At 41.8% G+C, this 14,837-nt stretch overlaps 2 protein-coding genes across 3 annotated transcripts in view; both read right to left on the bottom strand.

The window, feature by feature from the left end:
- The window catches only part of ADAM23 (ADAM metallopeptidase domain 23), a gene marked incomplete at both ends in the record, with an annotated part of 155,714 nt that extends 142,241 nt beyond the window's left edge, over positions 1-13,473 (bottom strand). For both annotated transcript variants that reach the window (XM_084239371.1, XM_084239370.1), the window contains 2 exons: positions 11,889-12,106; positions 13,260-13,473. In XM_084239371.1, the coding sequence (XP_084095497.1) occupies positions 11,889-12,106; positions 13,260-13,473 (432 nt within the window). The remainder of the gene's footprint in view (positions 1-11,888; positions 12,107-13,259) is intronic.
- A 3-nt stretch (positions 13,474-13,476) lies between these two features.
- The window catches only part of ZDBF2 (zinc finger DBF-type containing 2), a gene marked incomplete at both ends in the record, with an annotated part of 82,069 nt that continues 80,708 nt past the window's right edge, over positions 13,477-14,837 (bottom strand). Inside the window, one exon of the mRNA XM_084259558.1 lies at positions 13,477-13,880. Coding sequence (XP_084115684.1) covers positions 13,477-13,880 — 404 coding nt within the window. The remainder of the gene's footprint in view (positions 13,881-14,837) is intronic.

Below are 14,837 nucleotides of genomic sequence, written 5' to 3'. Positions count from 1 at the left end.
GCCACGTTATTGATAAGAAAGCTGGAGCTTAGAAGGGCTAAGTAACTTGCCCACGTCCAAATAGCTGGTATTATCAGATCTGTCAGACGCCAGCTCTTGACCACCAAACCATTCTGTGGCAAAGGAGTAATTGAAGTGCAAGATATCTGATGTTCTAAACAGACTAACACAAATCATTTTTACCCCACAAATAAATGCTTATACAGACATTCCTTAACTTACAAGGTATATATCCAATGTAATAGCTGAAAATGCATTTAATACACCTAACCTACATCACAGCTTAGCCTGGTCTAAATATGCTTAGACCACCTACTTTAGTCTACAGTCAAAATCATCTAACATAGAGCCATTTTATAATGAAGTATTGGCTATCTCATGTAATTTACTGAATACTGTTCTGAAAGTGAAAGACAAGTGGTATGGCTTCTTACCAGTTAAAAACACACTGGGCCTGAAGAATACTGGAAGTATCGAACTAAGATTAATTGCCAAATGATCAGAACACTAGAGTGACAAAGTCATCAATTTCTCTCTCTTCTAATGAGGTTCAAGAATAGCTGATAGAAGGTTGTTTATCCTTGTGATCACATGGCTGACTGAGCTGTGGCTCAGTGCCTCTGCCCAGTGTCCCTGGAGGGTATTGTATTATGTATCATTAGCCAAATTCAAAGTTTGAAGTCCAGTTTCTCATAAATGTTTATCACTTTGGCACCATTGCAAAGTCAAAAAATCGTAAGTCAAATCACATGAAGTCAGGAACCATCTATAATGTATCATAAAATGTCAATTTATAGCTTTACACTGATATTAACATCATGTATGTATAAGAACACTGATTATCACATGTTGGCAAAAAGTTTAAATTGGATGTTAGCTAATTTGAAAAGATATATATACCCCTATGTTCACTGCAGCACTATTTACAATAGCAATATATGGAAACAACCTAAGTACCCACAGATAAGTGAAGAGATAAAAGATTCAGCACAGAGAGACAATGGAATATTATGCAGCTATAAAAAATGAAATCTTACCATTTGTAACAACATGGATGCACCTGGAGGGGATAATGCTAAGTGAAATAATTCACAAGAAGAAAGACAAATAGTAGATGATTTCACTCATATGTGGAATATAAAGAAACAATGCAAAGGAACAGACTAAACAAAAACAAACCTTAGATTCTGACAGCAGAACTGAGGTTACCAGAGAAGGAGCAGCAGGTGACAGCAGAGGGCAGAAAAGATATAATGGACTATGGTGGAGAGTTGTTAGTACTTTGGTGGTGGGCATGGTGTGGTCACATACATTTGAAAAAGTATAAACTGATCTCCTAGAACATGTAAAATATTATAAATCGATGTTACTTCAATTTAAAAAATAAATAATACGGTAACTTTTAAAATTGTGATTAGAGGGGAAGGAGAGCGGGGTAGAAGGAATAGATGAAGGGGGTCTATTTGATAATGATAAATAGATCTTTGGTGGCATGGTATATACACATTTTTCAAGGTATGAAGCTATACTACTGAAACTTACATAATTTTGTAAGCCAATGTTAATTTAAAAAGCAAATAAAAGGAAATAAAAAGGGTGTTAGTAAAAAAAAAAGGGACAAAATTAAGTAGGTCTTAAATGCAGCTTGTTTCAAAGACCCATTCAGACTACAGACTCCTAATTTAAAGAATATTTTTGCAAAAATAAAGGAGAGAGAGAAAAGTTTGGTAGAAAGGTCAAATGTCTTACTTATAGCAGACCTCTCTTGTCTTGCCCGCTGCTCCCCCAGCAGTGTATTTCAGTAGATTTGCCTGTTCTGCTCTCACTCTGTCTCTGGTAAATCCTCTCATCCCCCGCATCTCTGGCCTTACCCCAGCTCTTCCATAAATAAATCTTTTTTTAAAATAAATAAATAAATAAAATTGGAAATACCAAAATGCTGTTCAGTAAACAAGAAAAAGGGCACTCTGCTGAAGGAAGGGAAAGTTTAAGAAAAGTAACAAGGAAAAGTAAGCAGATGAGTAAAATATCATAAAAATGCCAGCATTTTAAACAAGATTGTTTATCTGGAATACTCATTTCAGAAAGTAAAGAGAGAGAGACAAGCAAACCACTTTGCTGCCGAGAAAGGGCAGGGGAGACATGTGTGTTTTTCTACCCATGATGTAATTAGTTCATAGGCTCTTATCATTAGGAGGAAAGGACTCTAAAAGAGACAAAAACTTTCAATGCAACCCACAGGTGCAGTGTGAAAAAACAAGGGGTAGAAAGCTACACACCACAACCCTGCTCATTCTATTCATGCCAAAAATTCCCAAGACCTGGAACAATTGACCTGACTTCTATGAGTTTAGTTTCCATACCTAGAACACGGAAATCATCATAACCAAATAGTAAAACTTGTTTTATGGCTAGGAGAACCATGGAGATTACAGCTATGAAAATGTCTTGACATAACTGTTCAGGTTCACTACAAAGGCAGTAATATCTTCCAGTATATCACAGGTTGAACTGCAATTTAATTGAATGCATTCAACTTAGCTAAAAAAGTAAAGAGCAAGGAGACATATTTGGGGGGGCAGAGTTGGAGGACTCACCTAAATAGTGATTGGTTTATATTAATGGCGCCCGTCTCCAATACAACTATTAGCTATTATAGTATATGGTATTAACATATCTGTTTATAATAACAATAGCTCACAAAGACCCCAATGATGTGATTCAGACTACAACTTGATAGAATAAGAACTTAAATGTCTACACTAAGGGCAAGAAAGCACTGGAATAGATACTGGAATTTAGCAGACACTCAAAAATCATTTTCTTTGGGGTTCTGAAATGATTTTTATGATATGCCTCTAGGTGTGCTTAGATTTAACTACTTTTACAATCAGTCTTCAACCCCACTGACGGCAAAAAATGTTTGTTCCAGAGTATCTTGTTGCCATTACCCACCCAGGATTAAAAACGTGCCTGGACATCTCCCTCAAGTGGACAGACAGCACCATATGGGGAAGAGGTGATTGTCCCCAACTACCTAATATAGATCAAATCTAAAGAGCAATGTGGTCACTGGAAATACAATCCTATTTACACTTCTGTTCGTTGGTTTGTTTGAAATTAACTCTGTAATTAGTGTCTATCAGTAGAAGAGACATTTGAATGTCCAGTCTTTTCATTTCTAGATAGAAAGTTTAGAAGACATTTACCATTAAACTAGAGATTGTTAGCAAATGAATCACTTTCATACAGAATTAAAAGCAGGTCGCAGAGAAATAAATTTGTAATGTTCTAGATGAGGAAAGTAGCCTCTGTCTACTCTTTAGCCAGAGAAAACACTCATATAACAAAAATCTTATTTGGACATTGGGCTAATTCACAGGTTTGACTCTATCCACACTGCTTGCTGCATGACAGAGAATGCATCTTTCATGTTACTACAGAGAAAGCAAAAACTTTATCGCTATTCCCTGAGTTAACATGACTGTTCTTAATGTCTTGCTTAAATATAACTAGGTTCACCCTTTTTGCAACAGAATTCCCACCTTTAGATTTGATTAAAACTGAACTGAATTTACAGAAATTTTAAACACAGACTCCTTTGTCAAACTGCAAAATTTTGATGTTCAGTGGGTTTTGAATGAATGAATTATGTGAATGAGTCTTTCATAAGGTTAAAGGGTACTCACATCACTTGTGAATTGAGCACTTTGTATGAATAAAGTCTTATGATCATGTACATTTTTGAAGGGAATAGAATATTTTCATTCAGAAACTTACATTGTAAGAATAATTAATTACTCAGATCTTAAAAATGGAGATGACAGGCTCTTCTGAAGCAGGAATTCAACAGATATTGATGCCAAAACAAAAGCTTGAGAATGCATTACTGACAGATTAGGTCCTTGCCACCATTCATAAGGCTTCTCTCTAACTAGCCCCAGACTTTGGACAGATATGAATGAAATCATCCAGACAAAATTGCCTCCTGCCATGGACTAACCTTTGGGTAAACAAGCCTGGAAAAATGCTAATGAAGGGAACAGCAAATATGTGGTTCACAGAAGGACAGAGAGCGACAGCTCTTCTCCACAGCTATTTGTATCCTCTCTTTCACTTCACAAGTAAAATCCATCGAGCTGAAATTATGCTTGTTGAACGTGGATAAAGGGAGTCACATGATGAAATTAATGTTCCATGAAGATTAATCTGTCAGCAGTGGGACTGATGGATTGACAGAGAGAGACAAGAGGCAACAGCAAGAACACAGTACAGAGTGAGGAGGAGGGGTAGATTCAAGTGAGAAACGTCAAGACTTAACAAGTGACTATTTATAGACCAGAGAAGAGAGTCAAAGATGACTCCCGAGGTTCCTCTTAGATGGCGAGGAAAGGAGCAGTACCACTGAGACAATTAAGGAAGGCACGGAGGACAGATCTCTTCCCGACTACCCCCTCATGTTATGAGATGCCACAGCCCTGGACAAAGCCATTAAGCAAATATAATAAATGCTGCTGGGTTATTTTTTGACTGGCTGTAGAGAGGACAGAGATCTCACCAGGAACAAAGCCTGAGACTAAGTGAAGACAGAATGACATTAGTAGTTATGTAGTTAGCAGGAATGAGTGAACCTAGGAGCAGAAAGAGCAGAAAACATTATTTAGGGACAGACTTAAGGCAAGACCTTCAACAGCACACCTCAGTGGTAGGTTGCTGGGAAGCACAGTGGCCATCAAATCAATCCAGGATGAAGTCATCAAAATGGTCCAGACCTTATGGGAGAGAAGAAGCAAAGACTAGAGTCCGAACTCTAATACCCTAGAAGAGCCAAAAATGAGGACATTTGGGTGTTAGGCAACAAGGAGCGGGGGGGGGGCTAAAGTAAACACACATGCCCACCCTATCTCTAGAAGAGCCATAGGACCAAGTGACACCCACAAAGAGCCTAGACTTGCCCTTCTGACACTTCAAGAGAAATGATCCCACTTACCACTCTCTACCATATTAAGCTAGTTTATCTTGAAATCTCAGGATCCATGATGTGTTTATGGACTTTGTGCTGCTATTGAAAGGTAATTTTCCTGAGAAGCCATGTAATTGGCACTCAGTCAATAAAGTGCTAACCTCCTGACTTCTCAGGTTACCAACTGATAAGGAATAATCCAAAATCCTTATCTCTTTACAGTCTTCACAGCCTTTCATGTTCACTGCCTGCCACTCCCAACACATCCTGTCCTTGCTCCAAAAAGGGTTTAGCTGAGTAAGAGCTGGGTTCAGAGCCTGGCTCTGTCTGTCATTTACTGCTGCAGTCCTTTTATGAAGACACTAGCTACGAGTCTTAATTGCTACATCTATGTCACTGGGTTTCTGGAAGAAGTGAGTTTTTCTTTAATTGACTATAACTATAACAGACTCACCACAGCAAACTCCCCACTTGCTCCTACCAGGGCAGAACGTTAGCCTAGTGACTCTGTGGGGCCTGCTCCAGCTCCACCACCCTTCATCCTTTCTCCCCCTCCAGAAAACTTATCTCTGAATTACTCTTAAAGACCAGCTCAGATGTTTCTATGGGGTTTCCTTTGATTTCCCTGGGTGCCAAGTCTTGCGTTCTTACAACTAACAACTGCACTGACATGAACCACACACACCAGCTGCCCTGTTTCTGATGCCCATAAAGTTATGGGCAAGGGTAGACAATGCATGTTACTCTTCATTATTTCCCCTGGAGTCTAGCACAGTGCCTGATTCAAAACAGACATTCCATAGGGCCTCCCCGGTGGCGCAGCGGTTGAGCGCTGGGTTGCGAATCTGCCCGCAGCCTCTGAAGCGCTGGTTCGATCCCCGGCTGCTCCCCGGCCACCAGAGGAGGGTCCCACATGGCGCGCAGACCTCTCCTGCCGCCCGCTGCTCCCCTCAGCAGTGTACTTCGGTCCTTCTGCCTGCTCTGCTCCCTGCTCTGGCTCTGGTGAATTCTCTCACCCTCCCGCGCTTCTGACTGTACCCAGTGCTTGTATAAGTAAATAAATAAATCTTAAAAAAAAAAAAAAATCTCAAAACAGACATTCCATAAATGTTTGTTTTGTTTGAATCAAATGGAACTGAATACCTAACAGATAAAATATTGAGGAGAAAAATTTTCTTCTAACCTTTCAAGGTTCCTTGGACTGCTCTAATAATTAAATTGACGTAAGACAGATTAACTGGGTAAAAAACACATTTACCTAACAGAACCCCACATATATAAGAGGTTGAAAGACAAAAAGTAAAAATGTGGCATATATGTCATTCTGAGCTAAAGGTTGGGTTAGGGGGTCAGGGACTTCAAAGGCAAGGAGATTAATACACAGATTGAAAAGAACAGATGTTTGGTCAGTAGATGCTTTCCCTGGCATACAGATGGGTCATAAAAAGTTATTTCTGATAATAACTCTCTTTAGAACACATCCCCATCTAAATTTTTCTAAGTAGTTAAGGAACAGGCAAACATTTCTCTCAAGCCTGCAAATTCTCAATTGCCTTTGGCTCAAAATAATCCACATGCCAAAGTGGAACATCTTGTGGAGGCAGGTTCTAAACTCGTTCACAAACTTTATGCATGGACACAACTTGCTCCACCATTGGGAATTTACCCGTAACATTGACAAAAACTACCACACAGTTAACTTTTTTTTTTTAAGATTTATTTATTTATGCATACAAGAGCTGGGGTACAGGCCAGAGATGTGGGGGGTGAGAAGATTCACCAGAGATAGAGTGGGGAACAGGCAGATTGACTGAAGTATACTGCTGAGGGGAGCAGCGGGTGAGTCAGGAGAGGTCATGTGGGATGTTTCCTGGCCAGCCGGGGATCGAACTCGTGCTGCAGAGGCTGCAGATCAGATAGCTTCATAGTGCGGTGTTTAACCCCTTGTGCCACCAGGGAGACCCCCCCCACCATGGTTAACTCTTGATGAGTCACATCCATGGCAGGTGGCAGGGATAGGGATCATCTAAGAATTGTTAATACAGGTATTTTCACTATTTTAGGTAATGTAAGCACTGTGTGCTTACATTAAATGTGACTGATGAGGTGCCAAAAACTCAAGAACAAAATTATCTCTCCCACTGATCTGTCACAGTGCCAAAAATGGTTAACAATAACTTAAGGCTCTTTTGAATGTCAATTTGAGTACAATATGAAATTTCACAGAAAGCACTGCACTCTTTATAACATGTGAATATTCAATCATTATTTACTTTACAGCCTTCTATGTGCCAGTGAAACCATTACAAGCCTGAATTCTATATAGTACAATTTTATAATGACTTCTTAGGAAGATTTGGAAAACTTCAAAGGCTATGAGACCAACAGAAAAGTTAATGATCTCATATGATCTAGTAGTTGCCACTCTAACAAATCTGAAAAAGGACTCGGTGTCCCTTTCTGCTGCCCCACACCAAGAACAATGATAAAACTAGCTTCTGCATGGTCAAGATATATGGAACCAGGACCTCCCCTGGTGGCATCGGCGTTAAGTGTCGCACTGTGAAGCTGTCCGCAGCCTCTGCAGCATGGGTTCGATCCGGGCTGGCTGGTAAGGGTCCCACATGGTGCAGCAGACCTCTCCTGTCGCGCCCGCTGCTCCCCTCAGCAGTGTATTTCGTCAGTCTGCCTGTTCTGTTCCCGGGTCTGTCTCTGGTGAATCCTCTCACCCTCCCGCACATCTGGCCTATACCCCAGTTCTTGTATAAATAAATTAATTAAAAAAAAAGATATATGGAACCAGCCTTGGGCTAAGGTAGAGGAGGAAGTGATAATAATCAGTGATCTAGAACTCACGCCAGGTCCTCCCTGGTGGCACAAGGGGTAAAGACACAATCTATGAATCTATCCACAGCCACTGTAGAACTAGTTTGATCCCCAGCCAGAGAGCTACTGACATGGCGCAGCAGACCTCTCCTGACTTGCCCGCTGCTCCCCCAGCAGTGTGTTTCAGTCAATCCACCTGTTATATTCCCCACTCTGTCTCTGGTGAATCCTCTCACCCCCCACACCTCTGGCCTGTACCCCAGTTCTTGTATGCATAAACAAATAAATCTTTAAAAACGAAAAACTCATGCCATTCGTAGCAACATGGATGGAGCTGGAAGGGATTATGCTCGGTGAAATAAGTCAGAAGGAAAAAGTAAAATTTTGGATGGTTTAACTTATATGAGGAATATAGGGGAACCAAATAAAGGATCAGGAAAAATAATAACAAAAACAACAACAGTAGTAAATAAAAAATTTAACAGGCAACTATAAATCAGAGACATTCTTCAGGGAAGTGGGAGGGAAAGGGAGCAAAACAGGGGAGGGAAAAATACAAGGGACTATGGTGATGGTGCATGCGTGAATTGGTGGTGGGAATTTTACGGGAACTACTCCTGAGAGGAGAAAGCAAACATTGTACAAAAATGAACAATGATGTAAATATATATTAATTATTTAAAAAATAATAATCACAGCCATCTAAATTCATTTAAACATTTCTCTCATCACTCTCCTCAACCTGGGATGATGGGGAGTAGGGAAGGTAATAAAAGACAGAGCTATACACAAACCAACTAAGTTACAGGAGATGACCTTCACTTTCCCCCAGACCCTATGCTATGCATGGTGTACCTCTTCATCCCTTGCCAGCTGTAAGAAGAAAGAATCCTAAGACAGTAGCATACAGGACAAGTAATTTTACAACGAAGAAAAGTTTTAGAAAAGATTTATTAACTTTCTTAGGAACAGACCTCATAGGATTAGCTATGAATGAATTAATCTAATTTGCTTCTCCCTCTTTTTAAATGTAGGATCTATTTTATCAATATACCACATAATTGGTTAATAAAATACTTATTTTTTGTAATAAAAATAATTTCATTATGGTTGTAAAAGTTTCTACCAATGAAGAACAGAAGTCTTGATAACAAAGCAAAGTTAGACTTTTCCATTTCAGACCCTAATACTTTGACCTGATGGTAAATTGACCTGCTGGCTAGAGAGAAAATTCATATCAATTATCAGAATACAAAATTGTCTATAAAGAAACCTGAATTTGGGTAAGCACCAGAACTCCAGGAACATAACTGTTTAGATTTGCTCTGGACCTTCTTGGTTTATGCCTAAGATTTGGCTTAATTATTAAGCATGTCATTTCACTCTCAAAAATGGCAGAGTTTGACAAGATATACATAACCCTATTTGGATATTAAAATAGTTCTTAAACAATCTTTGATGAAGAAAACTTCAAAGATTTTAGAGACACTGGTATGTAAAGAGATGCTTTGCACAATCTGTTTTTAAATTCACCAATTTCAAGAGTTACTAAACATATGAACTCCACAGCTGTACAGTAATGAGGCCTGACCAGCACTGAATATTTAGGAAATTTTGAAAGACATAAATTTTGAGCTCAGCCTGGCAACCTATATCTGGGAATTCCCTCTCCACCTCTACCCCCAATCTAGGGATCCATGAGAATGGCAGTGATTCAGCATTTCTAAGGAATTCATTAAAATGGGCTGGAAAGTCAGGAAAGGAAAAAAAGCTACATAATACACAGATATTAAAATCAAAACTTCTCTTTATCAAAGCAAAAATGATGAAAATATATATAGTTTCTCTCTGACAGAAACATTTGTAAAGCAGCTGAACTGGCAAGGCTCTCTAAACACTATTATCAGGCAAGTCATCCTAAGATACAGCAGAAGGCATATGGGACACTTTCTGTCAACTAGTTCAAGAGAATTAAAAGAACTGAAATAAAAAAAAAAAGAACAGAAATAAATCAGAAGTAAAAAAAAAATCACAGAACATAACGGGAAATTTCAAGGAACTTATGTAAGACCAGACAGGAGCACTTTTTAGACTCTTGTTTTCTCATTTTTGAGTCTCCTGGAGGAGACTCAGACCATGTCTTTTTCATCCTTGTACCCTTTATCTCTTATCTCTGAATCGTTAGTATTCAGAGCAACAAATGTCTGTTGAATTAAACTATTGATAATAAGAAAAGAAGAAAATGCTGACAAATATATTATCTGTGTAAACTTTTTTTTTTTTTTTTTTTGAGGATAAAAGACCCCCCCTCACCCTGGGGAAAGAGGAGGTTGATTTTGAGAGGCAGAATCACTCCAAGAGCAGGCAGAGTTCCATAGTAAGAAATCTAGTCTTCCACACGAGGTTCTAACAAACCTTATTATCTAGAAATTCAAATATTGTAGTCAAACCATGTGCTACCAGGCAAAATAACCACATAAGATCAGATTATAAGAGACATTAGTCATAGACTCCAATGTCTGAGTTACAAAGAAGCACCACTGAAATTTCTTTCAAGTTTCAGCTCAGGAGGGTTTGAGCATTCTTTAAAATAGACTATGAGGCAGGGTTTTATTTTGTTTTTCTTTGTTTTTGTTTTTTTTATTTTCTTCCTCTAGCACCCTATGCAAAGGCAATGGAATTTAAGAGCTTCTAACTTAAACATAGCCAGTCTCATTAATTAAGAAAGTCATATAATTGGAGACAATGAATTCATGAAGAGAGGGCGTTGGCTCTTTAAAGACACCACCCACCACTCCTATCAATAAGAGAAATGGGTAGAAAGGTCCAGAAGTCAAGCCATTAAGTTACATTGGAGCAGATGGGAAAAGGACTATAAGAATAGAAACCCATTCATCCCAGCCAAGGTGGGTAGCAGCCACTTTACAGCACTGTGAAACAAAGTCAGCGTCTCCAAAAATACTCAAAATGAAAAATGTGTTTTCTCAGAGGCCTGCCTTGTAAAGGTTAAATACTCAGGTCTCTTGAATTTTCTATTAGCTTCTTTACAACCTTGGGAAAGTCATCTAAAAGCTTTAAATTTTCATTTGTAAAATGGGGCGATAGACTCTGTTACTCTAACTTATATTTTAGAAAATTAATAAAAAGCAGGAATGTTAACCACAGATACTTTTCTTAAATTTCATGTCAAGATAGTTACTGTTCATCACAACTGAACAGGTATAGTTCAAAGTGAAATATTTGACATCCAGACTATTTTCTGCTCCTGATAAGGAATAGACACACTGATATCCCGTTGTGTGAATGTGCCTGAGGTCCAACATATTATTAACTTAAATAAAGAACAGTAGCCGGAAAAAGAAGATCCCTTAAGTTCTTTGGGTATTCAGTACCTTCATCTCGCATTGAATGCCTTTGTAAAAATCAGTGCCACTTTCTGAAACAACCTGAAAGTAAAGCAAGTGCTCACGAGAAATGCAGATAAAGTCTTGAAGGATGATACTGCCCAAAACTGGCCTCCATCTATATAAACAATTTGTTCATATTCACCATAATCTTTTAAAATACCAACTTGTTTACCTACTGAAAATATAAGAGAAAAAAAAATCTTCCCAATGCCAATGAAAGAAAGAGGTTGTTGAAATTTAAACACTAAATTTTTAAGTGCAAGACTGGTGGGGGATCTACAGCCAAACAGCCTCTTCTAGAATCTGTGTGCAGATGGGAGCAATTTTCATCATAGGAGGTAGAATACTGCACCCTTACATAAAGCCTCACAGATACAAGTCAGGACCACAGACATAGTCACTTTTTGTTCAGTGTCTAACACATCTGAAAGATCATGGACCACATTTCAGTTGTTAAACTTATAAAGCTATAAAAAAAAATCCAATTGCAGTTTAGAGTCAGAGAAGAGAAACAAACAGCAATCTCATCCCATCGGATCCCAGGTTAACTCCCTCTACTTCTCCTTTATCATAGTATTAATTGATTTCCTATTATATGCTACAGTAAAATCTGTGAAATATTCTGGCAGACTATCAAATCAAAGAAAAACTCTTCATGACAGTTACTTTCGCATACCCAGCCTCCTGCCTACCTTGTTATGTTTTTGCTGGTGTCTTGCCTTTGTGTCAAGAACATGGTAAGGGCTTTCTGAGTCTTGGTTGATGTAATATATGAGTCTTGAAGGCAGTGTTATTTCTTTCTGCATTGCATTGCTGTAACTGATATTACTGCTGCTATTCTGTTGCAATGTATTGTCTTCATCTGCCAGGACTCCCAAATTTTTTTCTGCAGTTTCATTCCAATGCGGAGCTGGGGGGTAGAGGGAGCACAAACATACACAAACACACATATATAACCTATAAATACATAAATATTAACATGCATTTTTCCATTAATTGCAAAAACAAAGTTGCCTATGAGCAGGTAAGTAGAGACAGTAGAACAAATTATTGCAACAACAAAACGGCCTGCATAGGTTAATAGTCACAATAATGTACTGTTTATTTTTATTGATGTTTCATATATATATATGTATAAAACCAGTCTTATCTATACTTATAACTATGGGGAGAAGCAGAACGGACTTGCAGGAAGAGTCATTAAATGGACATGCTCAGGGTTCTGACCCTCCACCCCTTCTCTGAAGCTACAGAAGTTCAGTGGTACTCTAACTAGTATCCCATTTCAGAGCTAAGAATGCTGCTAAGATAACTTCAGTGCTGAATTCATGGACATGGATCCTTTAACAAAATGGACAATTCCCTTTTCTTTTAACTTTGAGATAAGCAAAAAAATCAATTGCCATAGAGGGATGCAGATGATGGCAATTTCCCAACTTCTTTGAGTCTTCTTGCCAAGGCCATCTTTCTGCTTTCACTGATTCCAATCATCAATGAATTAAATATTATTGTAGCTTAATTGTCCATTATAATGACAAGCATTTGGGGAAATCACAAACAAAAGGTTTATATCCCTGAAGTAGCCCTCCCCCGTCTGTCCCCCCCCCCGCCTTAATTCCAACAGCAGTGAACAAATTCGGTAAAAAAAAAAAATTTTTTTTGAGGAAACAGCCCATTACCACTATTATCACTACATCCTCCCGCTTTCACACTGGGTTCCACCACCCAAGAAGCAACTTACTCGCTCCTTGCGTATTTCCCTTCCACCAATTTCCCCTAGTCAAGTTGCTCACAGATCGCCAAGTGACCCCGCATCTACTAAATACCTTCCAGTGGAACCGATCGTAATTGGATTGGGTTTTTAGTGAATGCAACAGAAAGGACTTCAAAAAGTGAGCCGGAATGAATGGGGGCTTGGGAATGAGAGAAGAGGAAGCAGGCAGGGAGGCACCGAGAGGCCGAGTCCGGGATGTGTCAGGAGCGCACGGACCCGGGTGCCCTTCGCTTTCCTCTGCAGGGCCCCGCGAGCCAGGCAGCGCTACGGGCACCGTGGCCATACCCACCGCTGGGCGCAGCAGCCCCCCAGGCGCGGGGCCGGGACGAGGCGGCGAGCGGAGGCAGCAAGAGCAGGACGAGGAGCAGGCGGCAGCGCGGCGCGCGGGTCAGGGTGCGGGCAGGCGCCGGGCCGGCGGGGCCGCCGTGGGGGTCGCTGGAGGCTCCGGGAAGGCTGCAGCCCGCCAGGGGCGGCCGCCGGGAGCTGCTGCCGGGCGGCTTCATGGCTCATAGCTCCTGGGCGCCGCTCCGTGTGGCCGGCAAGAGCGCTGGGCTAGGCTGCGGGCGGTGCCGGTCACGCCGGCTCTGCACGCATGGTGCCGCCGCGGGCAGGGGGTCGGGGCTCGGGACTGGGCTGCGCCCCTCCCCTGCTCGCCTCTCAGCCCCTCCTGGGGCGGCCGCCGAAGAGCCCGGGGGTCCCGAAAGCTCCGCCAACTTGGAGCCTCCCCAGCAGCTCCTCCCTCCCTGCAGCGGGCGCGGCCGCTCCAGCAACTGTGGGGGCTGCTGCTGGGGCCTCCGCGCGCGGGAGCGAGCGGAGCGGGCGCGCGCCACGCGGGTATGCGCCCCGCTCGCTCCAGCGCGCCCGGCGCGGCTCAGGGTCCTGATGCTGATGCTGGTGCTGATGCTGTTGCCTGGCACGGAACGCACTGCGCATGCTTGGTGGGGGTGTGGGGGTGGGGGGGTGGAGGTGACAGAGTAGGGAAAAAAAGCAGCAGAGTGATGCAGCATCCCAGGCGGCATCAGAGGTGACGGCGGCACCTCCAGCGTGGGGGCGGGGGAAGCGGGGAGGAAACTGGCAGGCAGGGATTAGCCAGAGGGGAAGAGAAAAGTGTGGGGTCTTCTAGGACAGAGACAAGAATAATCTAGACAAGTCGACCTGCCTCTCCCTCCACACTAGACCTCACATACCACCCCACCCACCCCCCCATTCCAAAACCCTTCCTTCTCGGGGAGAAACAAGGACAAGCATTTCCCTCTTGAGCCTTTATTTATTTCCTTCCTGCAAATAAATGTAAAGGATTGCAGCCCAGAAGGTAAAAATAGCGCTGCTCCGCATTCAGCTCGCCGGCAGCGGGTGGGACGCAGCTGGGGGGCACGTTCGCGCGTCGTAGGCTGGCGGGAGCGCGGACACCCGACACCCCGCGGCCTCGCCGCCCCCCCCCCCCTCCCGTACCTGCAGAGCAGGAATCCCCCGCGCTGGGCGCTGCGAGGCCCCTGCCTGTGCCTGGGGGCTTTGCGGAAAGCAGATGAAGACGAAAGATGTTTGCTTGCTCAAAAGTTGGGAAAGTGTGGCTGGGCCTTTTCGGGAAGGATTTAGAAATTCTGGCGGGGAAGAAATGCAGGGTTGAGAAACTGAATGTATGGCAGCTATCTTGGAAAATCCATGGTTTGTCAACCATATGGGAGGACACGTTTCAGATTTTGAGATCCAGTTCAGACTTCTGCAAAGGAAAGGGGATTTTTTTTTTCTCGCTGCTGTAAAAGTAAACGTGGGGTCCCTGATTTAGGTGGGTTAGCAATCACTAAATCAAAGGTTTCAAATTAGGTCCTGGGGCATATTTCTGCCTCCAAACTCCCATAATGCCAGC

This window comes from Talpa europaea (genome assembly GCF_964194135.1).
Source record: "Talpa europaea genome assembly, chromosome: 1".
Taxonomy (NCBI): Eukaryota; Metazoa; Chordata; class Mammalia; order Eulipotyphla; family Talpidae; genus Talpa; species Talpa europaea.
This window is presented reverse-complemented; position numbering and strand designations above follow the sequence as displayed.